Here is a 27,626-nt window from a genome sequence, read left to right on the forward strand (position 1 = left end):
ATTTATACATTTTTAGCTCTTCTCACTGACTTTATAAACCACAGTTGAGTTTATGCTGCAAAGTAGAATATTTTGTACTGACATGTGTAGGATCAAACACACGTAAGTTGCACTGAAGGAATTTATTGTATTAACAACACAGAGATTCTTGCCTTTATATTCCCCTATTGTTTCTTTTGAGGGCAGCAAACAGGTTAACAGCCATTAGGGTGAGATGACTAAATGAAATAGATGTGTGTTATTTAATAGCACACTTTGATACATATTAAGGTAGCAATTTTAATTGTAAAGGATTTTAAAGTGCTGTGAGGATCTTACTATACACAAAAGCTTAGCAGAGGTGAATGAGGATTTTAAAAGATAAATAAGCAGGAAAAAAAAAAAGACAGACAAGGGAAAAAAAAAAGCCTAGGTGTTAGATGAAAAGGATCTCTCCACAATGACAAAGCATCAATGAAAAGAATTAACATTTGTCCATTGGGTAATCAATCAGTCATGGAATGGATGGAATCCAGCTCTTTGTAGCACAACCGGTGATGAAGAACGAGTGTGTTAGCTATCACAGCCAAGCTCTCAAGTTCTTCCAACTAAATGAAAGTCATCTTGTTCCTATCAAGGATAGCTTTTCCCTCTTGTCTTTTCCTTACTCTTCCTTTTTGTAATTTTTTAAAATTATTATTATTATTTATTTCAACAAATTAGCAACTTTCTCTTACACTAATACTGTATGATCTCACAATGGCCTGCACCTATCCTCACTGATTTGGGAGGTGGGGGAGGGTTCCTTTTTTATTTGTTTGTTTTTTCCCTTTTAATTCACTGAAGTAGCCTCTTATTACTTTCTTTGAAATACAGATAAGAAAAAAAGTGCTCATGCCATGTGTATGTTTTTGTTTTTTATGGTAAAGTCATACATAAAAGAAAGCCTAAATGTGAGAGTGCAGCAGCAAAACTTCAAAGCACTGACTGTCAGACATTATTATTTCAAATCAGCTTTGACTTTTTGAGACTTAATAAAACACTATAGTACAGACTGGCATATTTATAACACCTATACCAGCGATCAACTGAACTGTCTTATTCTTGCTACTGTGCAGTGCCTTGTTATTTCTTTTATAATAAGCTTCCCTGAAAACATGTTGTAACAATACTGAAAACTGATAATTATTAATGATATGAGTTCTAAAACATGACTTGTTTTGCATACAATTCTTTTTGAATATATACATTACTTTGTGACAGAAGACAAAAGCATGTTGATTTATTAATAATGATTGCAAATGCACATCAAGTTCATAAACAATACAGAAATATAATTCAATCAAAGGTATAGGTGACATTTTCCTATATGCATTTGAACTGTTACATCGCCTGGAAAAAGGCCCTGGAGAAGACAAGGTAGAGGAATTAGAAGAGAAATCAGACATCCTACAAGGGAAACGGTTCAAAAACATGATCAGGTGCTCAACTTAAGGAGGAGAAGCTTACCATCCACATTTTAAAAGAACAGTATTGGAACCAGTGGCATCTATGTCTCCGCTAAACATGAGAAGAGAATGTTTGTGCAAGCTTTGAGACTAAATTACAATTTGCAAGCTCCTCCCCCGCTAACATTCGTTATTCTCTAAGCATTATGTTTACATTCTCTCATTACATTTATTTGCCTTCATCTCCACAGGAGAAAATGTGTCTTTCAGAACAGTCTTTGTCAAGTGAGTTCAAATGCATCGATCAAGCCTAAATCATGAGAAAAAACAGCAAAAGTGGAATTACCCTGTCAGCACCTATGAAATCTTTGTTAGAGAAAAGGTACTGTTTCATGAATGTTAAATGAGATTATGAACACCTAGGGACACACATCTCTGTGCTTACAAGGCATACCATAGTGGATTCCCAGTACAAAAGAGCAGGTTTTTCTTCCCCCCAAATCAAATAACCCTCAAATAAACATTACAGTGCCTAGCATTTTGTTGCCATACTCCCTATTCTGCATTTCCATATCACTTTCCACATCTCAAGTAACACTGTGTTTCTCAAGCTCACAAAGCTTAAGCCTTGCCATCTGAACCTCAAGAATACAAACCACTGTTCACCTTCAGAGAGTGCTAAATCTAGTGCAGAATAGAAAAAACTTAACTAAAGGATTAGGTCCATTGCTTTTATTATGTAGGTTGCTCCAAAAGTAATGCCTCTTATTTATTTCATTGGAAACTACAATAGCTGCAAAGAGCACAATAACACTGTTTGGTAGAAAAAATTCTCAGCTACAAAAGCCTGCATGCCATACTTGTAAAAATCTGCATGGCTATCCAAAATGTAGCTTGTCTTTCATATCACTCTTGCTACTGCTGAAACACACTACTCATAACTTCACTACATTCACATTTTCTGCTTAGTCTCTGTAAACATTCAGCAAGTGTCAGTGAATGTCAATAGGTGCCATTTTTTCTGCATGGCAGAATTCAATGAATGGCAGAATTCAAAAACAAATTTGTTTCATCTGCACTTCCATGTCAGGCACTATTCTCTGTCAGATTGCCCTTCTGCTGCCATCTGTCACACAGCAACAACATGTAACAGAAGATAGGTGGGAAGGTTCAACCTCTACTGCCATACCACCAATGTCCACCTCTAATGTTGTGGGTCAATAAAAGAAAATAAGAGGCATTACTTCTAGAGTTGTTCTTTCTTTCATTTGAGGACGTAAATTTTTTGTAATGTTACTAAAATAGATTCTTTGTTGCCATAGTTACTTATTTTCTTCTTTCAAACACAAATTATGTTTTTCTGTTTCAAGAAACTTTAAATTAAAAAAAAAAAAAGAAAAGGAAAAAAAAAGAAAAAAAAGGGGGAAAAAAAAGAGAGAGACAGCAACAATACAAAACTAATCAAAAATCGGCCTGAAGGCTCAGAATCCATAGTTGTAATATACTGCACTGTTTCTTGCTCATAAGCAGCTTGGCTCCAATCTCATTGTCAGTGGAAAGGCAGGTCAGGGGAATCTCATCTCATCCTTCTCAATTTCCATGCTCTTCTCCTAAAGTAATTAATTGTTGTGGTCTAACAGAAAATTAAAATACAAGGCACTTCAGCCATGCTGTTAGGTAGCAAACTAATTTCTTTTGCCAACTGTTTGTTGGTGGATTTTAGTTTGGTTAGGTGGGGTTGTTGGTTTTTTTTGAGAGGGGGAGGGAGTGCTGTTGGTTGGTTTGTTTTTTATTTAATAACTTTTCAAAAGCCAAATTCTTGGATAATGGAAGTACAGTCACAACACAAAAGTAAGCAACCTGACATTTAGAACAAGAAAATATGCTAATCCTTTTTGTTACATTTATCACAAATTAGAAAGGAATTATTCCTAAATTCTATAACTTGCTCCTGTTCTAAAGGAGCTAAGAAATCATGGCCAACTGCTTATTCCTTTTTCTCATACAGACTTGGTTCTATCCACATCTTTGCCTTGGCTAGTTAGGCTGTAACATCTCCGACACAGACTGCTTATCTCTCAGGCATTTTGTTCAGTACATTTCTGATTGTGAATCACAACTTGCTCCTGATTCAACACAACCTGCAGTACTGAGATCTCTCCATTTGGGAAAAAAAAAAAAAAAAAAGGAAAAAAAACACCAAAAAGTGCATGTAGTGCAAATAAGTCTTCCTAGCTATGTTTATAAGCAAAAGCGCAGTAAGCCCACAGTAGAAGTTTTCTTGCAAAAGCAGCATGTCTGCAATCTGACTACCTAGCACTACAGTTTTGTTTAGACCAGGGAACCAAGTGAATCTGCCAACTGCTGTACATTTTTTCACAGTGACAAGATTTCCACAATATGACAAAATTAGAACTGTAAGAGCTTGGAGAGCTCTCTTAACTTTTAATTAAAACTCTCCAAGCTCACTAAAAATAATTAGGCATTAAAATGTTCTGGTTTTCCTCTGAATTCATTTGCACCACTTGAATGGTCTAGATCTTGCACGAACCAACAGACATTCTAAACAGAAACACTGGAATGTGTTTCTGTGGGGGTGATTTCCAGACCTGCTTTCTATGATGTGGCTAGTGAGAAAAACTGTAGTCTGATGCTTGTACCAATTCTGCCTAAGATGGCTTGTTTCAACAGGACTTCTCCAGTGCAAAGAGCATCTGCACAGAACACTGTGCTCTGTGTAAAACTCTACATAAAAAGAAGTTTGAATTCCATGTAAAAAATATGCCAAGATACAGTCCTGACCTTTATTTTCATTTATTTATTAAAAAGCAGAACCTTTAACCTTGCAAATGTTTTTGTTCTCTTAAAATAACTCTTACAATGCTATATGCCACACTATTTTTAGAAAAGCAACAAGAGAAAGCATGCTTTTCCCATACAGCAGGGTACTGATATAAACATCAACACAGATGCTCTGTGAGAGAGAGCTGGACTTCTCAAGCACTTGATCATTAAGGAATGCACCAACTGTTTTAGATAATCTCATGCCAGCTCCAATTCTGCTCCACATTCCCATTTGGGAGTGGCCAATCTTGTCCTCCTAATTTTTCATTTTACTTACTCCTCCTTTCTTTCTTCCTTCCTTTTTATTTTTTTCCAGAACAGAGGGAAAAAGACATTGTGCGCCAAGCAATGCAAGAGTAGAATCGCTTCCCCAAACAGAGCAAAACTTTCAGACAATTAACCCTCCCCTCTTCTTTCAGATAAATTACTAAGTATAAAATGCAATCTGTTTCCTTTGTTTACTCAATATGAACAATTTGTAAATGACTCAAGGATAAAATTCAGAAAATGTTGTGCTAAATTAGAACCATTATAAACATGCTAATGATGGCTCAACTAAAACATGCAGGATCCGTGTGAAGAAATATATTTAGTTCCTGTGAAATGCAGTTGTATTGCCTCAGAACTATTTGGTCACTTAATTGTACGTGATTACTCCAGAAAAAATGTTAATTTCATGAACACTGCACTAGACGATACACTGTATGTCAAAGGGAGCTTTCTGAAATGTCGGTGTGATTGCTTGGATGCAGTGTTTTGGCATATTAGTAGAAGAGAAATATCCTTTAAGTGTGACAAAATTACACGTACAATTCATTCCTCCACTTACAGTTTCCTATCCATTATAAGCCATACTCTACTGTTAGATTGGCTGCATTCACTGAAGTATACATCATTGCCTTATTTACATTACAATGATAGCATGCTGTATATTATATGTAATCACCTATTCCCTAAGTACGTGCACCTCTATTTATTTCCCAAGCAAAGATATAGTATTGTCAAAAGATAGTCTGAAGCTTTCCACACTGCAATCAGGTCTCATCAGGAAAAGAGGAGTGCAAATTTGCTTGCAGTCCCTGGGCAAAAGATTACATAAGCTTATCAAAGGATATCAAAGGACAGTGATTATTTTCTTTTCTGTCTCTGAGTATGCGTTTATTTGCAAAGTAACAAAATCAACAGAATTTTGCAATACTTGTTTCCTTGGAAAAGAAGAAAGTTTTGCTGGTGGAAGCCAACTGCAAAATATTATTTTCCATGTTTCCAAATCTACACATTTTTCTGCATGGACTTTTTTTCCTCAGTGAGGAAAAGAACAGATGGAGTTATTATATCAGTTAGAACTCACAAGCATAGTTCCATCAAGGTTTACTCAAGTCTAAAACAGATTTGAAATTTCTTCCAAAATTCAGTCTAGCTCTTTCTTAATCTCATTCCTCCAACTCCTTGACACAATCCTTTTATAACCCTAAACAATTCACTTTCATCTTTGGTATCCACTTTTTTCAAACACTTGTGAGTTGAAGTGACATCCTTCTCATTATTATTCAGACTAAGGAGAATTTAATCTTTAAATCTGTCTGTTCAACTGCTCTGGAACTAACCTCACATCATACAGGCTCTGGAAATACATAGCGCCTTTCCTCTAAAACAGAGTTTTCCCAGTAATTCAAGAAGTTGCAGACTGCATGTCAGTTTAGCCATAAAGCCAGACTCTGGGCTCTTTTTAAGATGAATCTGGGGTCAGATTTTCTTTTCCCTCAACACTGCACAGTTATTCCAGCTTCTCATCCCAAGCTGAAGCAAGCAGAGGGTCCCATCTCAACTGAAGTAATGATTTGATAACACAAGTAGGTGTTTTTGATATTATGTTTTCTCCTATCAAGTTCTATGCCAATCTTTAGTAAAGAAGAAATTTTGTTAAATGGCTATGAAAATGATAGTAAAAGTTTTGAGGAGTAAAACCATCTTAAATAAAAGGTAATACAAAAATAAAAGGGTGAGATCCTTCATACCATGTTAGTTTTTGGTCAGGGAGATATGGAGGGAACTTCCTGGAAAGCAAGAAAACATTTCTATTAAACTGATTGATGTTCCTCATAAAATTTGTGCCACCAGATGATTTATGAACAAAATGGTGATGATTCAAAAAGACCTCTATTTTGTTCTCCCAAATCATATTCTACTCATTACCCTAATAATGCAGTAATAAACATCTGTTTAATGACTTGAAGGCTTCTTAATATTGTGTATAAAAATCTGAACTCAGCTCTTACATAAAATATTCTGAAATTAAAACAATTGTATAACAAAAAGAATTTTTCATGACAAACCCTTAAGCGTTTTTGTATGTAAAGTATAATACAAAGAAAGCAAAATAATATGCTCTTGATTTGAAATGACTTCAAACCAGGATGCAAAGGAATGAAAACAATAGCTGGAATCTCTTCTCTATTTACCATTCCTGAAGATCTCTATGGCAGATGATGTAGTCTTTTCTGGTACACTAAAATACACTGACAATATCAGTTCTATGGCCTCCTTTATACCACTAAAATTTTGACTTAATCTATCACATTTTATATAAATAAAAATACAGAACAAACAAGACTTTCTTGAGCTAATCCCAGAAAACTGAGTCTTAGGAGGTTTACAAATCTCACAAGCAACAAGTTACTTGCCATAGATATATATTTCAGGAATAATAGCTGGTTTATTATAAATCTGTGAAAAATACTTAATTTCAAGAATAGTATCTGAAAATATTCACTTCCTTAAACATATACATCTGGAAATCAGCCACCAATTTCTTTCCTTGTAAAAGATCATTGTTTATTTAGCAAAGTCAAGTGCTGGAATGATACAGGGGGAACTAGAAATAAAGTGTTCCAGGAAATCCTAATTTGTTCCCTGTATGATGATGATTATTTTTTTAATTAAACACAAAACAGGATTCTTGCTACATTCAGCACATGGGACAACAACGACACAAAGGCAGAAACTGGAGCTGCAGAGCATATGAGGTACTTGTCCTCACAAACACTGGCCACGTTTCATTGCAGAAGTTTAAAGAAATGAACTGAATTAGGGAGGGAACTGCAAAGAGAGAAATGATGGGCTGCATTTATGGTACTTCATTTTCTGGGAGCTCAATTTAAAAAAACCTGGGGTTGTATTTGAGGAATTGCTGAACGTTCACAGCTGCAGCTGTGTCAATGTAAAGTCAGTGTTAAGATTGAAGCTATAATATATATAGCTATATATAAACTTCTACACAAAGTCCTCTGGAAAAGAATCAGGACCTAAGCACCTCACGCTAAACAGCCAATAAATCAATGACGTTTTTGAAGTCACACTCTTAGTCACAAGCTGGTATACTAACTACCCTTCTTTCTTCTTCACAAAGACTTTGAGATGATTTATGTGTGCACTACATTTACAGATTTTGCTAGGAGAAAAAAACTATTGCTTAATACTTACGTCTTCAGAGCCCGGCTTGAATAAGTAAAGAACAGACACCAGGGTTTCAGATAGACCAGGAAGGAGATAACACTGAACAATTTCACATTCACTGAAAATCATTCAGTAGTGAACTGGATTTGGAAACAGTGGTAATTAGCTGGTAATCATGTTGAATAACAGAGTGGGTGAACAAAAAATGGGCTTGAGTTTCTCCACATCAGGCTTCACCAATTAAAAGAGTGCACAATGCACCCTGTCCTAATGGGGCTGGCCCAGTTCCTTGTGCTCTCCTGGCAGAGCATGTCTCAACAGACCTGCACACCTCCCCTGCCTGCTCATAAGTGATGTCACAGCAGGATGTGCTGTGTCATCTGTTAAGTCATCTAGAGTCAATTGATCATGGAACGGCTGGTTTGGAAAGGGACTTCAAGTATCATCAAGTTCCAACCCTCCTGCTGCAGGCAGGGTTGCCAACCCCTAGTTCAAGCACCAGATCAGACGGCCAAGCCCCCATCCAGTCTGGCCTTAAACACCTCCAGGGACATCCATGAACTCTGGGCAACCTGTTCCAGCACCACACCACTTTCTTGGTAAAAAGTTTCCCCAATGTCTAATCAAAATCTCCCTGACTTTAGTGTAAAGCAATTTCCCCTTGTCCTATCACTATCTACTGGTGTAAAAAGTTTATTTGCCTTATGTTTATAAACTCCCTTTCAATACTGGAAGGTCACAATTAAGTCTCCCCTCAGCCTTCTCTTTTCCAGGCTGAACATGCCCAGTTCCTTCAGACTTCAAAGGAGAGGTGCTCCAGCCCTTGGATCATCCTCATGATCCTCCTCTGGACCCTCTCCAAAAGCTCCACATCTTCCTTGTGCTGGTGGCCCCAGACTTGGATGCGGTACCCCAGCTGGGGCCTCATGAAGGCTGAATAGGGGCGGACAATCATGTCCCTTGGCCATCTGTCTTCTGAAGGAACTCAGGATACCAATGCAAAAGTTTCTATCAAGGCAAACGCAGCAGCTTGGGCTGTTGCCAGGTTCACCACATGCTCATGGTTTGGTCCATATAGTTTGTGTCTACACATGTTAAAGGTGAAATGAATGTACTACCCTTTTTCATTGTTTTTACTCCACATTTGAATTACCTTATTAGGATGTGTTTTTTTTAACACTAACAAGAGAACTCACTGCACTTAGATAGTCATGCAATCTTTTTGTCAATCAATCGGCCTTCTAATCTTGAGTCTGCAAACCTGCCTAAGATGTACTCCCACATTGGCACTCTCACACTGTTTGTATATTAATGAGCACTTTAGGCATAAGAAGGCAGAGTCTCAAACATAGCAAGTTACATGACTCTGGTTCCTAAAGCTTTTTTTTTAAACACTTATTTATGGGTGAGGTATAATTTACACCACCTTATGTATGGCTAGGCAGGTGGTTCACTGCGACTGCTGCTCTTGTATCAAATATGCTAGCATCATTACAGTGCCCACTTCTCTCCACCAATCATATTTTCACCTGTTCTCTCTCATCACAGGACTTGACTGAGAGCTGTCTGTGACAAGGACTGCATTTATTACCAGTATATTCGCAGGACCTAATGCACTTCCTAATGGAAGTCCTGGAAAAAAATAAAGAATCATCTTAATTACTCCGAGTGAAAATCATAAAACATCCAGAATTCACTGGTCTAAGCATACTGAATTTGTTTACTTTTGTTCCTTTTTTCTTCCACAGTTATAAATGTCATCTAACTTACAATCTCAACCAGTACAACTTCTAGCACTCCACCTAAGCCAGTGGTCAACAAGCGTGAAAATATAATCTCCATCAAGGGAGCAGGTGGTATGCACAGGCACAGCTTTTCCAAAAGGCAGATAAGTCACTGCAGATCCCAGAGCTGCAAGTATACTCCAGGAGCACTGAAACTACCTGGAATTCTTTTTCTCTGCAACAAAATTGCTCAGATTGCTCAAGTTATGAGAAGTTTCCAGATTTATGCAAGTAGGAACAATTCAGAGAAGACTTTGGATTTAGGAAAAATAATTCCTTCAGGTGAACTTCCCCATATCCAGGCATGAGCAGGTACTGTCCAAAAGCCTATCAGCTGACAGGAAATAATGTATTTACTTCCTCAGCAAAATGCAGCTTCTTAATGAGTTTATTGTCTTATAAACAGTCGTTTAAACATGAACTTTGAAACAAAGACAATAACATCTTGCTTCTGAAAAATTTTTAACTGGGCCTGCTCAGCACCTACGATTACACAGGCAATTAGTCACAGAACATAGGTTAAAGAATTTAAATTGCCACAGTCATTTACTTAATGCAGATATTTATCAAATAAGTATAAAATTTGCCTACTCATTTTGATTGTATTTTTTAATCTTATTTGCACTGATGAAAGAAGTTTCACAAGATGGATGACAGACCCCAGCCCTAAAAGTGTAACTTTCTGCCATACTGAGTAGCTGATCAGAGAATAAGAACAAATATTGCCAACAAACAAACAGTAAAATCAAAAGATTCAATCACTGCTAAATCATGCAAAAATCACCATGTCCTACCAGGCTTCCTTCTCTTTGTAATAGATAGAGATCAGTGTTACACAAGAAGAGTCAGTAGAACTGACCAAACTGAAAGACATATGTAAAGAACCCGTCAGCCATTAATTCTGCATTCAAAAGAATAATAAGAGAATGCTCTTTTTTCAAATCAAGCAAACATCAGATTTTTCTTTAAACACTACATTTATATCATCCTTTCCCTTGCTTAGATAGTATATCCTTATCTAAAAGCCCAACTTTTCTTCTTTTGCAGGTGTTCTAGTTTTAACTGACAATATCATAACTCTATCAAGCAAAGTTATCCCCAAAAGCTCCCTGAAATTGTACAATTTATACTAGACAGTAGATACAGTCCCTGCACCAGGAGGAAAAAAAACAACAAACATCAACTATCTTCTGAAGTACCTTGCCAGGGTCAAGATCACTGGTACTCCACACTGGACCTTCTCTACGTCTTGTTGCTCAGAAGCTATGATTCTAACAGTACTGTGCTGTAAAAATCTGGACTAAATCTAGTAAAGAAAGAGATCATTTGTAAGTTATCTGTGGGTACATTCTGTCTTTGCTGTGTGGCTGAAACTCCCATTAACGCTAGCATGAGCTACACAGGCCTACTGATGGGTGAATTATACCCCTGAAAGAAAAGTGGTTTTTTGCTTGATGGATTTTCTTTGATGAACTTGTTGGCTACTGCACAGTCATGTGTATATGTTTAAGTATTTTTCTGTGTGTGTGCATGTGTATTTCTACAATGATGATGTCAGTTTGACTAAAAACGCAGATAAAGCATTTCTTAAGCCAAAATGGGCCAAAGCTAAATTTCCCCACATAAACTTTGGTTTGGCCCCTATTTATCCAAACCAGACAAAGCTTGACAGAAAAGGGGATCCAAATCAGTTATCCCAACAAAAAATAGAAGTTAGGGTCTTTCTTAAGTCTTACTTTATAGGAACCGCATGCACGACTTTCACTTTCTAGAAAGTGGTTTTCTCTTGAACACACATCAGAACCATTCATCATCATATAATTGCAAGTTGTCAGTCAGGGCCGCACCCTTCATGCAGTGGCAGGCCGCCAACACATCTGTCAGAAAGACTCACAAGCTTCCGTGTGTTATTGTAATCCCCTACAAAAGGAACAAGTCCATTCATCTAGTCCACATTTTCCAAGTCAAATGACAACAGTAAACCCTGAGCCTGGAAAAATAATAGCCCTTTCGCTAAAAATGCCACCTTTATCAGCTGACCTCAGGCTAACTGCCAGAGAGCAAATATGAATTAGTTCTAATCACCATAAGTAACACATGGGCTTTAGGGACTGGGGTTCTGCACACCTGAAAGTGGAAAGATGAGACCTGTGCACACAACAGAGCGATCTCCAATACTGAAGCCATGTGTAAGACTAAATCTTTTCTGCAGATGCTCACTTCTTACACTCTAAACTTGACTGGGAAAAATTTCTCTGTCTCCCTTAATGTTTCTGTCCTCTTTTTTGGTTTCTTCTGTTACCTTTCTCCACTGCATAGAGATATCTAGTCCTTAAGTTTACACATTCTTTTCTCCTTCTCCACTTTCATCTTCTGCCTAGAAGACACGTTTTGCTCAGACATGCTCTCAGGAAGTTGCCTGAGCCCAGTATAGATTCAGCGAAACTCAGGGCAATAGGATCAAGAGGCTTGGGCCAGTGAGTCCAAAGAAGACAGGATTTTGAAATCTTGTCTCCCAGAAGCCACGTTAAGGATTATTGTGAATAATTAAAGAGCTTTCAAAGAATGAAATATTTCTTCATACTGGGCTTCAAGGATTTCTTTCCAGAACATATGCATGCAAGAGTTTCAAATATTTTGGAGAGCAAACCGAAGCTCTACCTTTCTACTTCCCATCTCTTCCATTCTCTCTCTGGCAAAGTGTGACAGCTCAGCAGTCAGAAACATCAAGTGAAATGCATGCCACAGCTCTTTGAGGCAGCATCACTGCCACAGGAGTCCAGCAAGACTCTCAGAGCAGCTTTGCCTCAGCAGTGCGTCTGGGAATGGAGCCTAGCAGTCCTCTTTAGCCAGCCAGATCTTTGCACATGCTGAGCTACAGGAGGGGAAGCCACGAATCCTCTCTGACCTCCTTCCAACAATTTGCTTGCAGGAACTCTTGAAGGAGAAGGAGCAGTCAGTGTACATACCCAGCCATTTTGATTAGCCTCTCATTACAGGCAAAATGTATATTAAATATACAGACATATACAAACATACATTTCTGAAGCAATCTGAAGGCTGTATAACAGTTGGTTTGCTCCAAAATTTATTTCCAAAAACAAACAGAGAAAGCATTACTCGTCACTGACATAGTCAGAAGTAAATTATACTACCTCACCGCAGAAGATAAACATCTTAACAAATCAAATCTCAGTCATTCCACACACCTACGTACATAATCACTGATTTGGTTTTGTTGACTAATGCTAAGGAAAATCTAACAATTCTTGGGCTATCTGAAAAAGAAACCTCATAGTACTGTAATGCTACCATGCAAGCCTGCAGAAGCTGCAATAACTGCTAACTCCTGGATGACTACCTGGTCTGGCCCACTGCATTAGAATGAAAGGGGAATGAAGGAATAGCAGAGTTTATCACCACACTCCTGTGAACTAGACTGGTTTACAAAACATCAGTAGTGGAAAAATCAGCGTCACAATCTATTCATGCCTCAGTTTCTCAGATAGAAATAAGGTTTTATCACACGTGGCTATTAAAGAACTTATGTCTTTTGAAATGTTGCAATACCGATAGATTCAATACTACCACTGATTCTTTTTCCCCAGATAACTATTATAACTTTTTCATAATTTTAAGTTTAGTTGAGAAAGCACTTCTAAATTTCCAACATGAATGAATACCAACCTTTATGAAATTAAATTTTGGGCTTGAGACATCATCAGGTGATAATAAGTAAACTACTGTAAAGTGGGTACATCAAGACAAATGTATGGTTTCTCTTTTTTAGATATACATATGACACTAAATGTAACCCAAATATAAGCACAACATATGGTCAACAAGAAATAAATAAAAATGAAAAGCACTTTACAACTGCATGGCAAGTATCCAAACCAAATTTCAGGTAGCAGATGGCATGAATAGGATACATGTGAGAAACAGGCAATTTCAATTATCTCCGAATAGTTCATAAACAGGAAAATTTGGCAAACGACAATTTTTTAAAAAATGACTTGAAAAATAACATTGTGTAACAGCTAACAGAATTGAAAACACCACAATGCAAGGTTATTAAGCTCATTCTGACCATAATTTCATAATGAGTATTAAATGATTACACGTGACAGAAAAGAGGTGCCCCAAATACTCATGCTTGGAAAATGTAATAATTAATTATTCCAAGTGAGGCTCTGAATTTCATTTTAGTTATTACCATCACCCAAAAGTGGCCAATAGACAGTTCCTGCTCACCAAGTCCTATTCCTAGTTTTTGTACAATGTAGAACTAGAAAGAAAACAAACCGAACAACAACAACAAAAAAAACTACCACCAAAGCCATAGAACCCAGTTGTAGGCATTCCTTTAAATGCTTATTCAGAAAGATGCTTCTGAATGGAATTTATTCAGCAATGTTCAGATTTGACCATAGATGCCATGCAAATAAATAAATAAATAAATTGTTTTGAATCATACAGGGAAACAAGGTACAAAAAGAATTTATGTTCTTTTGTGACTCTCACTAAATCAGAATCTGGCCTTCATGAAATACTTTCTTCTTTCTAACTCATCTTTTGGAAAATTCAACTGTATCTGCCCAATGTCTGAAAATTCAAAATTTGATTAATTAGAATAGAGGCTAATTTCTTAAACATTTGATTGTTTTTACTCAAAATTGTTTGATACTTCAAAAAGCTGTCTAGATTCAGGCAGGCAAATCACCTAGGAATCAATTAATCCTACATTGTACTATTGTTTCCATACTGTCTTCCCTAATTTTCTTTTCCATGTAAGAACTGTGTCAGACAAAGATCTAGTAGCTCAAATCCTCGAGGTTATTCAGATATCTAAATAAGATTTAAGTGTCTAATTGCCATTAGTGTAACAGGGAGTTAGACAGCTAAACAATAGTTTGGGTGTCTTTATTCTCCCAAGATGTAAGATTTTCTGTTACTGAAGCTCTCAAAAAAAAAAAAACCAAAAACCAAAACAACAACAACAACAACAAAAAATACCAACCAAAAACCAAAAATCACTCTCAACCATTCAATTCTTAAGCTACATTAATGACAAAACTGAATAAAATGAAGAGAAAAATTAAAAATTGCTTACATAAATATAGACAGAACAAAAGGTAGGGTGTTTGTTGTTGTTGTTTTTTTTTTTGCACTGAAATATGCACAGGTTTGCATTTATCAGGTTTGTTCTTATCAGAGAAGATAGGATCCCCAAATATGAGGAAAAGAACCAGTATTGACCAGTGTGACTCCAGAAACATTTAATGAGATTTGAAGAACATTGTATCCAGTTCAAACAATAAATATTTCTCTTTTTTTCATGCTAATAAAGAGAATTTGATCCTTGTTTAAACTGAAGGTTGTTCAGAAGGCATTATCAACAACACCTTCAGCCTGGTGTAATAGAGGCACAGGAAAACCAACAGATGCTTTTGGGTCTCTGAAAGAAAAGCTAGTCTGCCTTTTCATAACTGTCATTTGAAAGAGGGAAAGTGTTGTATAATGACAGCTGGGTTTTACTGCCCAGATGAATTGGAATAATACATAGAACTCCTGTATTTCATGTACACTGAACATTCACAAAACTTATTTATACATCTGTGCGCTTATAGCTAGATACAGAGACATACACAATTGGAGCATTCAAAGAACTGTCAGAAAATTTAGGTACAGTGCTTGAATCAAAACACACCTCAGTTTTAGAGCTGCTGGGCCCAGCAGTTTGGAAAGTTGAGGTTTTATCTGTAAAGTTGAATGTATCTGAAAAAATCATTCCCTGTACATTTCAAGTTAGACATCCAGAGTCAGTCTGTAGCCACAACTCATCGCTTGGGTCACTAGAAAGTATGTTCTCAGTATATGCAACTACAAGGTCAAGACACTACGAGCCAAATATCAATTCCACCAGAAAAAAAAAAAAATTAAAAAAATGTGGTTCTATAATATATTTCACACAAAGCAATACAGGAGCTAGCGGCTGCAAGTGTGTTTTCAGGATTTAGATCCTCCTTGGGGGTAGTCAGCTATTTTTTTGCAGGACCTCAACCCTTTCACGTCAGACTGCAGACAGCCCCCTCAAAGTCTCTGCTGCTACTGCATCTCACAAAGCCCATGCTGCACCTCCTTTCCTGCAAGCTTGGGATACAAAAAAAAAAGCCACTAAGAAGATGTCAAAATTGTCAGCAACCACCCCATCAAGCAGGGATCTCTTGAACCCATGAGCCCTGCCTATCCTAGCTAAGTGCAAGTAAGGGTGTAGTAATCAGCAGCAAGTCTGCAAGGTTCACCAAGCTCCATGTGGCTACTCACTTCAAAATGAATGTGGTTCTGATTTCAGAGCGGTTATGAAGCAGAAGTTCTGCAGGCTTGGGTTAGCATCATTTTTCTTTCCCCACTTGTCCACCAACTGACAGTCTTGTGTAAGAACAGCTACCACTCACGGCTGTTCCATGCCTCAGCACAAGAGAGACCGCTTGGCTTTGTAAAAGAAAGATCTTACATAGGAATGTAAAATATATACATATTATTTAAAAAAAAAAAAAAAAAAAGGCACTACTTTCTAGAATTTCAAAGTGCAGGATAAAATTTTAGCTTAATACAAATTAAATGGATCCTAGTGGCCCAGCTACTGTTTTCAAACCAGTAAATCAGTATGTATAATGTCAGCAACCGATAAAGCAAAACATATGCTCTGCCTCACTAATGGCATAAAGAACATTCTGTGATTGTGTTTTGGTCAAAGCCAAAAACTCTGCTGGTTAAAATAAGATTTCAGAAACATTAATTTTCAATAGAATGCAAACTGATTTATCTTCTATTAAAATCTATGAGATTACTTATAGTTTGAAAAGACTTCCATAATGGTTTCTGCACAGGACCTGTCAAATGATATTTCTTAGCCCATAACAGTCATCTATCTCTTGGCTAATAAACCTTCCCACAGTATATTTTAGATGAATATGCAAGCCACTGTGTTTGAAGTTACAGCTTCTTTTATCATGCCATAGATGTTCTCTACAGTCAGTAAGTGGCGCACTCCCTTGGAACAAATGGATCAGTTTTCTTTCTTTGAAAAGAATACTAGATGCCAAGGCAATGAAATACCAAATACTCTATGTGACTGCAGAAACGTGCTGCATATCATACCGAGCACGACACTAGAATAGAACTGTGTGACAACTGCTGGGCTTCCTCTTTTCTCATATGTTTACCAAAAAGCAAGTCATTCCATTTGCCAGAAAGTTGAACTCTCTTTCAAGCACCCAAAAGATTTTGAGAGAACAGTTTCTCTGAAGGGTTCCCATTTTTCTTAGCGCCAAGAATTTTAATAAATGACCTCTTTTGTGACTAAATAAAAGCTGTTTAATGCTAGGGTCATTTGAAAATCTGGTCCATTGGAATTATCTCAGCAGTCCAATTGGGAACTTCAATATGGCACATTTATTCATTAATTTTTCACCTTGCACATAACAGTGTGTTATCTAAGCAAGAACTACTGGACTGACCCCACGAACTTTAAACTTTACTGTTTCAAATTGTGACCAACACGATTTTAGGGAAGCAGAAAATTTCAGCATCTCGGAGTTCAAATAAATGGTTTCATGAAAGGGTCAGCTGGAAGTACACAGCATGCAGTGGCAGACAAGATTAAAATGCAATCACATACGAAAACGCCACAACTTGAAAGAAATCATGCATTCTTGAAAAGATACTTAATACTAATAAATGACATACTTTTACTTGAGTTTCGATCATCTATCCTCATGACTCATTATGTATTTGAGTACATCAATTATATCATAAATAATTTATATCATTACAATATTCTGTGATTTAATCCATTTAAAACTGTTTTAGACAGATGAGGGTCTTTCATGCCTTACACACCTCAACAGACCAGCACCCTAGAAGTGCAAAAAATCCATCTTATTCAATAGCATTGACACTTATAAATAAATTCATTCAGAAGATACTAAGCATACATCAAATTCTAGTAAGTGCCAGCATCTCCAAATTACAGAGAAGGAACCAGAAGCAGAAAGGGTAACTTACACCTTTGCCCAAACTCAAAGCAAGTCACTAAAACCACTGTGCTTCTCTCCAGACTCTCAGCCAACTCCTGGTATATAGAGAACCCAACAAAAAACAGAGCCTGTAGGAAACATTGTCTTGACATACAGGATGATCACAAACACTGGAAGGCTGGTTGACATTTTCAAAGCTGCAAAGGGAATTTGGATGCAGCCAGTTCTCATTAACTTTAATGGGAATTGGGCATCCAAATCTCTTAGGCAGTTTTGTAAATCCCACCACAAACGACCATTTAGGTGGTGAGCATTAAATAGTATTGCCTGCCAAGCACCTTTATCTTGGGGAGTTATGTAAAATGAAACTCCATTGTTTTCTTCCTTGTCAGATCCTATGTGAACTAACTGAAGTGTCTCGCTCCTGGCTTCCAGGGAAGCAATTTTTCAAGTCACTTGCAAGGTGCAGTACAAATGGTTTCTTTAGAGCATCACCAGGAAAGACAGGACAAAGAGAGCACAGAGGAAAACAATCACTGCCAAGAGATAAAAAGTAAATCCACTCTAAGTTGGTATTTGTGAGCAAATTCTTTTGAAATACATGAGCTTTTCATTTCTCTCTTAGTAGAAATATTTGGTATTATTAAAGGGCTATATTTCTCACCTATTCATCTTTTTTACTTTCTATATGCCCATCTTTCTGACTAACACCTTGGCATTCAAACAAGTACTACACTCAAAAATTAAAAAAAAAATAAAACCTGTATAAATGACAGAGTGTTCAACCATGAACACATTGTCTTTTATGAATATTATAATCACAGAATCAATAAGCCTACAAAGAAAAAACAGGACACAAAACGTGTTTTGTCATTTCTGACGAAGTTATAAAAACAACAGACATTCAATATGCCAAGTGTTCTTCAATCCTTCATAATCATAGCCTTATTGAAGTGAGGACAAAAAGGGTCTAATTGCATAGGAGCAATCTCAATGTAATAGGTTATACACCCAGGCACTGCTGCACAATACAACAAAAACAACGTTCCCTGTGTATAGCAGAATGTCATCTCTCATTTTCAGGCAATTACCTTCTTTCTTGTCAACAGTTTTAATAACCTCCATCATCTCTAAAAGACTTTTGCTTCAGTTAAATAATTTTCAGCTTTTTAATATGCAAATGTGCTTGTTCATATGCATGGGTGAAGTGGCGCTGCTACTTGAAATGTGTCAGTACATTGTGGAGCACCTGCACCTCGGGGAAGCTTGATTTAATTGACACCTAATACTATTCATTATTCCACTTAGTGAGCAACTCCTATTAGTCACCTGTAGGTTTTCCTATAAGCAGTGCTTTGGCCACCAATGAAAATATGAATATTTCTATAAATAGAATGGCCATATTTAGTAAAGGGGGTTCACTACTGGTGAGCGTGGAACATCATCTCATGGACAATATTTCTTAGGAATCCCCCTCCCTTTTTCCCCCGAAAAACTTTTCCTGACTACAATGGAAGACAAGAGTAACTCCTATTTGGAAAATATTTCTTAGGATAAATATTGATACTTTAAGTCTCAAACTGTATTAAAAGAACATTGTCTTAACTCTGCAAAAGAGTACAGGGGAAAAAGGACTCGAGGTGGGTGGTTTTTATTAATGTAGCTACTCGTTTCCTTAGAGTGTGATCTGAGCTGGAGGATTTTTACATGATCTGAATGTAATCACTGGCTGTGCAAAGACATGCAGAATATGTGTTATTAATTGAATATTCCCATAATAAATATTTACTGTTATAGTTTAGTTTAACCTTATCCAGCTAATAGCCAATTTTGCTCAATTGTGAAGCATGTGCAACAAAGATCATTAAATTGCCACATGAAATAATTACATTGAGTATGGGATTCTCGGTCTTTACTGATATGAATGTGATAAATATATGCTATAAATGGATACAGTTTAAGACTCTCATTGTTCTTTTATTACTGTATTACAACTCAGGCATAGTGCGCCGTATGTGCTGAGCTGATGATATCGGGGCTGTTTCTTTACCACATGGTCTGTAACCTTATTGTTCAGGCCACATTTCTTTCCAGCATTAATGCATTTGTTAGTCCCAGAAGGCTTAAACTACAGATGTTTAACATCCTGCTTATGGACAGATCATCTGGAATATGAACTGAGAAATCTATACGACTTATTAGTATATGTTATGAGTGTAACAGAGATTTAATAGTCTGTTCAAACTAGATTAGTGAAACCATTTCTTACAAAAAATGCAACTTCTTAAAATAGGCACATGTAGAAATGAAAAATTAAGACATTCTTTTGACTAAAATATGATTTTTATCTGAAGAATTTGGCACTAATTAATGCTGTTTACATAATAGTGCATGTAACATTAATTACAGCTTTCAGAATGTTAACTGCAAACCTTTTTATTTTTTTTCTGTGCACACAGATTTACCAGTATGGTAGAAATCAAAGCCCTTTTGAGGGTTTTTCTGCAGTGCATTCAAAGTAATCATAAATCAAGCCTAGAATTCAAAGACAGTTAAGGACAGAAGAAGTAAAAAAGACTGAGTAATGCTAACCCAGAACTCCAATCATTTTTTAAACTAAGTGGGGAGAACATTGGTCAACTAGGCGATTGTTGGTATCCCCCAAAATATAATCTCCAAGCTGAAGAATGGCAGCTGGCAGAACAGCTGGTGAATAGGATTAATGTCAGAAGAAAGAAATAAAACTCAACATATGTCCAAGCCTGCGGTGCTGGGACTGAGCATGATTGTACCCCGACGGATACCATGTGTACAGCTGGAAAGTGCCACTGTGCCATGCTTCTCTACCCCACAAGGTCATTTCTAAGAAGTACAGCTAATATCGAAACACTGAACCAAACTTTTCCTTGAGAACTCTGAGTGATTAAGAAAGGAACAAGCAAGCTTCATCATGCAGATATTCCAGGCTATTTTAGCCCAGTCTGCGTGTGCTTTTTTGTGGCGTTTTGTGTGCTTTGTTGTTTTTTTTTTAACAGTACAATCTCAACTAAAAAAGCAGATTAGTATTAAAACTGACAGATTGCACTACTGTAAATATAATTTTAAAGCTATTTAAACCTTTTAATCTCCTCTCATTCAGATTTCCATGCGCATTTATGATTTAAACAAGAAACAACAGCACAAGTTTGATAAAGTAAATAATTCCACATTACTTATTTTACTGAAAATAAATTTTGATTATTTGATTAGCCAGAACATGCTTAAGAAATATTGGAAATGGGAAAAAAAATGACTCTGGTCTTAAGTCATATTTATATTTTGATTTTTTTTTTTTTGCTATTAAAGATATTTCAACTCATGTTTTAGCATGCTCCTATTTTATTTTTATTTTTTAAACTGTAACAGCACAGTTGTGGAATTGGTTACATGAAGAACAGTAAACATATTAAAATTCCTAACTGGTGAGAATGGCCCAAGTATTTTTAGAGGTTTGAAAAGAAAAAAATTCACTTCAGTCTCCATTTTTTCACCAGAGGCACGAAACTGATCCCATCAGCTAGACAGATGAGCTCACATTTAATCAGATTCTACAGTGCAATTGTTTGCAGTAAAAAAGAGCACAAATGGTTAACATAAATTGTGTTTTTTGCCTAATGACTTTTTCAAATACAGTGATCTGGGGTTCTTTGTATTCTGAATGGGGGGGGGGGGGAAGGAATGCATATTCTCAAATCCATGTAACTTTTGAAAAATACTGGCTTCATCTATAGCCTCTTAAAGGTAGAAACATCTGCTTGATGAAAATGCAAAAATTATTCACCTTATCTCTTTTTTATTATCACCTTTTCTTTATTTCCTCACTTCTATTTTTTTTCTTTTCATCTTTTTTTTTATTTTATTTTATTATTTTTTTTTAACTTCTCTTTTTTCCCTTTTCCTTTCTGACAACACAGCAGGAAACAGGGTCGAATAATATCACACATGCTTTTAACAGAGGAAAAGACACAGGCATCTCAAAGGATGCAAGCACACAATGCTACCTTGGTACCTGAAAATGGAGTATCCAACTGGTGCTCCATCTGTCAGCTACATGGCAGCAACAAGTAGCCAGAGGTAATATTTAATTTCTCCTAGTAAGTTGACTTAGTGTGACCAAGGAGAGTTATTGTATTGTTGGGCACTTAAAGAAAATAATCCAAGAAACTGCAGTCAACCATATTGACTTTCTCAGCTTAGTAAGATATTTTTCTAACTTGCAGAAAGACACAAAAAAATAGTACAGAGCACAAAAGAGGTTTTACTTGAGCCATTATGAAATCTGTAAACTCCAATGGCCACAACTGTTACCAACTTGTATGGTGTAACTACAAACAGAATTGCCTCTGAAGCCCTTTTTTATTTATCAGGGGCTCATGTAATGAACACATAATTTGAGACAGAATGGTATGTTTCAGACAAAACTAGAGACCTTCTATTCTTTAAGCAGATTTAATCATGATAAAACCCCACTGGTGGCCTCATTTTGCGCAAGCTACAGCAGTATGAGCTAATTTGTATCTAAGACTTCTCTAAAGAGTCCAGTCTCTTAACAAAAGTACTTCAATATCTGAAATGTCTTCATAGTCTAGTTTGTGTTTATTTGGAAAAATCTACCCATTTTCCAAAGTTTCCCCCACCCATTTTTCACAAGGTCACTAAGGAAAGCAGAAAACTAACTTGATACAGGGATAGTAAACACCTACTCCCTTAGTAGCTATGAAGTTTTAATTTCTCAGCACGCACATATCTGCATTTCTAAGAAGCACACAACTTCTACAGCATGACTTTGGTATTTCTTTCAAGACAGACTTGTATGTTAAGTTTTACATGCTAAAACAAGTAAATTTTATTTATTTTTCATCACGTAAAATTATTCCATTCTATTTTAAGGCAGTCCTGCTTGTAAATAAAAATTCCCAGCAGTACTCCTGATATGTCATTCTGTACTGGCAAAAATGTTTTTGTTTGCACTCACATAAAAGGGAAAGAAAAGCACATTGCTTATTAATAACTGCTGAATTGTTTAAGAGGATTTTTAAGATACAAGTTAAAAGAATTTCATAATTTCAATTTCTCCTTTTCATTTAATAGTAGACATTCATTAGGACCCACACACTGTAATAAATTATAATAATTTCAAACAAGAATTAAATTACTAGGTACCTAGTGAAAGAGCCATTTTTTCTTAGGTACCCTGTAATCTAACTGTCAGATTTAAAATCTATTCCCAATCAACTCTTCACAACATTCACATTTATTCATCTATGCTAAATTAATAAAAGGTGTGAATAATACTGACAAAATTGATCATTATTGTTCATGTAGATTTAGAAAATTATAAGGTAATGTAAAATATAAAAGGAATTGAGGGAAACTATTACACTTCTTATAAATAAATTCATCCTATGCTATATATATATATATATTTATTTTTTTCTTAATCAGGAAAAATCTTTAACAAGAATTTATTTCTACTGACTTGCAAAGCTGTCTAATAAATTGCACATATATAAGATGACTTCTTTTTGTTATTATTTCAAAAACTATCAGAAATTGATGATGGCTATAATGCAATGTGAGAGTTCATCCAAAACTGTAGACAGTAACACTGGAATACCAGGAGCACTATGCAAATTCAGCCTGAGCGCAGACTTTCTATAGCTTTATCCTAGGGTATGCTGAGCACCTTCCCAGAGGTCCTTAGTGAGCCTGGGCCTGGGAGATGCCAAAGTAAATGGGAACTGAGATGACTCCAGATCTCCTGGAAGCCAGACCTGAGTGAAGAAGTTCTGAAAAGCAGGGAAAGCATCCCTCTCCTTGTATTAACAGATAGAAAACAGGACAGTATTCTCCAAGGAATTAAAGATATTACACAATCCTCTTTCCTTACGTACAGACTTATCAGCATACAGAAGTAACCACTGGCTCTTATTACAGCTCCACATAAAGCCAAAGACAATGTCTATATTAGACTATCCTGTCCTTTGCACATTTGCAGTAATTCCTACCATCTAACCTCACTGACCCTCTCCCCCCGACGGGGATCCCTGCAGATAAAGTAAAGCATGTCAACATCTGTTCCCATTCACACCGATTTTAATTTACAAAAAGAGCTTTGCTATTTTCAGAACAGGCTCCGGAGCACAATGACAGATTTAAGGCCTTTAATGGGGTTGCGTTTTGAGTGTGTCAGCATTTCATACTCACCAGGACTTGATTCTAAGGGGTTGCACCAAAGGAAGCTGGGGGTGGTTACAGAGCCACAGCAAGGGTGTTCTCACTATGGCACTATTTACCTAAAAACCAGCCGACAAAGTTTTAATGTCCTTAACAAACCTCAGGTTTTGCTGCTTTGGCCCTAGAGCACCAAAGGCACAATTCCCACCCCAAAGCACACCTCAGCAGACCTCAGGATGCATGACTGAGGGCGGGTTTCCCTCACTGCTTCCTCGTGACTTAGCTCTGTTCTTACTGATTTTTGGAGCTACTGGTTTTTGTAAAAGCCAACCAAGGCCAAAGCTTTGTGTGCTTTGCATCATTAAAGAAGGAAAAAAAAAGGAGAAGAAAAAGAAAAATCAAATTAATTATGAGTGTCCAACTCTGCCATCTTACAAGCTTCACAATAACTAATCATCATCATTCTAAAGTTTTTTGAAGTCAATTGTATTTATAGATGATCCGTGTTCTTAATCTAAAGAACTTACATATCTTTCTGCAAAGCGGCAGAGCATGCAGACTGCAAAGGTCACAGTTGTGCATAAACAATCCACAAGGTTTCAGAGAATTCCTGAGGACTCGAAGTATTTTTTTCCATCTCCTCAAGAGCTTGCTTTCTCCCTTTCTTTCTTTCTTTCTTCCTTCCTTTTTTAAAGATATACAATATGAAGAACAACTTGGAGAAACAATGCACAAGTTGTGTTGTAATCACATAACAGCTAAGACATGAGCAGCTGAGCAGAAGGAAGATGGGCAGTGGAATGCCATGCAGCAATCAGCACTGTTGACTAATCAGAATTTGAGACACTAGAAGGTAATAAGGGTATTATAAAGAATGTCTTATTGAAGGAGCAGCTGTTTATGTGTAGCTCACTGTTTAAATGAGTTCCACTAGATTGCCATGGTGTGTTTTGATAAAAATGTTTTACTCAAAAATAAAAAATAAATAGAAGGGAAAAAAAAAAAAAAAAAAGATATTGTATCAGGAACAGCAGTCACAAAGGAGCAAATATCTGGATAACATGAGCACAAGCACATTTACTGAAGCGGCTTTCTAGGTACTGGAGACCTCTAGAAAATGGCACAAATTCAGTGGCCCTGCAAGTTACAAAAGAATATTCATTACTTAGGCAAAGCCTAAATGTCATCTTTGTTAGCCTCCACCACTGAGTGTTGTTGCCATGGGCACAAGAGCTGAGGTGGTTGTGAAGGGTAATAGACAAAGAGGAAAAAACAAGGGAAAGTATAACTGAAAACAACCACAGAGCCATTTCAAGACCGTTACATTAGCACCAGCAGCCAATAAACACAATAAATAAATTCAACCTCATTCACAAAACAAGCCAGTATAATGTCCCTCCACATCACCATTAGAATAAAATTGTTCTATGATCTCAACTAGGAAAATCCAATTAAATAACGTAAAAAGACCAAAAATAGAAACAATATTCCCAAGGACACCAGTGAAAGCAGACAACTCACCAGACTTCTCAGACAATAATCGTGTTGTTCAAATCTATTTGCCATAGGGCCATTCAACAGTTTTTGTTTGCCTGTTTCCTTCCAGAAACCAACTTAAAGTTTTGGTTTTCAAAACATCTTTGAACTGCTGAGAGCAGGACGAGCCTGTCTCAGAGTACTGGAAATTTATCATAATCCATTATTTAAAATATTCTACTTTGGACAGCAAGGGCTTGGTAATATTTAAAAGCAGTCAGCAAGCAGTGGAAACTCTGGTATCTTTTGTAACAGTTCACATGTCAAACTGGCAAAGTGCCCACAGCGTACGGCAGAAAAATCTATTTAATGTCTGCCCCACAAGGCGACATGAGGCTTGATTGGCAGAAAGCAGAGAGTGGCTTTTGATCATGTGTCCTAACAAGCAGTTCCAGCTCCTGTCTCCTCGGCTGAGCGGCTCCACATTACCTATTCAAACAGAAGTGACAGGCCACTGCACTACTCTTTGGCTCTAGTCTCACGCAGTGGGAGCTATGCTGGAGACAGAGCCACTGATTAAATATATCACTTTTTCAAGACAAGCAGGTTGTCTGAATCAAAGTTGGACAGAATAGACTCAACATTATTAAAAGAGGATATAAAACTGGAGCTGAGTGATGTTAGGCCAGTTTGTACAGCCTCAGGGATTCACAGACTGACAAGGGGAATAAGGAACAGCAGAACTCATAAAGCAGGGTCAGAAATTAGCTGTGACACCTTGGCCATTTTCCCATCACTTCAGGGCCACTGTGCTTCAAGTCCTGTAGTCCCTTCTTGGCCTTTTTTTTTCATGATTTACTGGGCTCGGAGTGGGAGGGGGAGACATAAAAATCATTAACTACAGAAAGTTGCAAATTGCAGTTTGACAATAAAAAAATAAAATATTAGCCACGCTTCACCACCTAATATACAGTCTTTGCTAATTAGATTGGGTCTTTTTCCTTCTATTTTCATCAGCCAAATTATTGTCATCAAATAATTTGTTGATACAGCACTAGCTGCTCTTGCTAAAAGGGATAACTGAAAGCTGGGGGAAATGACTGAATAGAGATGCTTATTATATTGCCGTATTAGTTCATTAACAAATTGGTTTGATTTTTGAGGTTATGTGTCCGGTCGCTGTCTGCTGTGTTATGGGATACACAGATGCTGAAAGGCAGCAGACTCTGTGTGTTGTTGACTCCTATCAGGCAAACAAGACAGAGATACCGAAATGTGGAGGAACCGATGCTCCAGCTACATTATTAATTGCTGGCACCACTGAAGATGTAACAAAACCCAGTAATAAAGCTGCATTTAAACAGCTAAAAATACAAACAGTCCACAGAGGAAACTGAAGCGAAGGAAGTATATTTCAACTAGTAACACATGTGCATGCCACATCTATAAAATCACTTCAGGGCTATTCAGAGTTCTGTGAAAAATGTTAAAATCATGATAGCAGATTTTTTTTAAGAATTACTCCTGCAGTAATTCCACTGCAATTAATAGTCACCTCAGGAGTGAATGTGGTTCAATATTTACTTTTCACTATGACAAGATATGACGTTTTAAAGAACCTCCAGCTAACGTGTTAGTTTTAGTTTCACTGTTACTATTTAAAAGCAACCTGCTTGTTATCTATTTAAGGCACAGAGTGCTGTTTTAAATGGGAAAATCACAGGTAAATCTGAAGAGTAGAAAGACCAGAGCCCTGCCTTCACACGTAGCCCCTGTCACACACAGTACAATTGCAAATGTAAGCAGGATTCAGTCCTGGAGTGTTGTCAGACTAACAAGAAATTCTCTCTCCAATTTTTTGGTGCCACTGCAGGCTCTCCGGACTGGTGTGCTCAGAGTTCCTCCAGATGGGTGAAAAAGCCTGCTTGCTTCAACATTTTCTAACAAAAGACAGAAGAGCATTCAATATGGGTGGCTGGGGATTTTTGTTGGTTTTCTTTTAGGTTCAGTGACAATCATGATTCACCACAGAAGGTGATGTCACAAGTTCTTTAAGAAACATGAGCAGGCAGCAGATTGCTACACATCAAAATATGGCAAATGGTTCTGTAAAGCATTAGGTAAAACAGTTAATAAAAAGGAAGATGAAAATAAACAGGCATTCATAAATAGGGCACTTTGCCCAGGAGCTCTGGGCACCTATGTAAGTAAAACTAAAAATACATTATGATTAATAAAAGAAAACAGCTATTAGGCACATTCCAAAATGCTATGTTGTAGAACAAGATATTTTGGCACTGCTTTGCTGACTGGCAGCCCATGCTAGTGTGGACTCGGGACAGAAACAGACTGTAATGGGTGCTGCCAATTGGGATAGAGCA

At 36.9% G+C, this 27,626-nt stretch overlaps 1 protein-coding gene and 1 long non-coding RNA gene across 42 annotated transcripts in view; one reads left to right on the plus strand and one right to left on the minus strand.

Annotated features, from left to right (window-relative positions):
• Positions 1 to 27,626, minus strand: part of SOX6 (SRY-box transcription factor 6) — a 389,870-nt gene that overhangs the window by 169,838 nt on the left and 192,406 nt on the right. Inside the window, exon 5 of one of the 40 annotated variants that reach the window (XM_085548584.1) lies at positions 24,297 to 24,453. The exons of 38 other annotated variants lie outside the window; for them this stretch is intronic. In XM_085548584.1, coding sequence (XP_085404710.1) covers positions 24,297 to 24,351 — 55 coding nt within the window. In that variant the 5' untranslated portion in view covers positions 24,352 to 24,453. Of the gene's footprint in view, positions 1 to 7,754; positions 8,028 to 24,296; positions 24,454 to 27,626 lie in introns of those variants that run through there. One more of the 40 variants, XM_085548585.1, reaches the window with a different exon arrangement.
• Positions 8,123 to 18,313, plus strand: LOC107314638 (uncharacterized). Of its 2 annotated transcripts, XR_004307304.2 has the most exons (3): positions 8,123 to 8,326; positions 9,476 to 9,823; positions 10,559 to 18,313. It is a non-coding gene; the product is annotated as an uncharacterized LOC107314638 (long non-coding RNA). The 2 variants fall into 2 exon arrangements; XR_014946476.1 differs by having other exon boundaries at positions 9,476 to 18,313.

Source organism: Coturnix japonica, chromosome 5, assembly GCF_054131305.1.
Source record: "Coturnix japonica strain WE chromosome 5, WE-NBRP24, whole genome shotgun sequence".
Classification (NCBI taxonomy): Eukaryota; Metazoa; Chordata; class Aves; order Galliformes; family Phasianidae; genus Coturnix; species Coturnix japonica.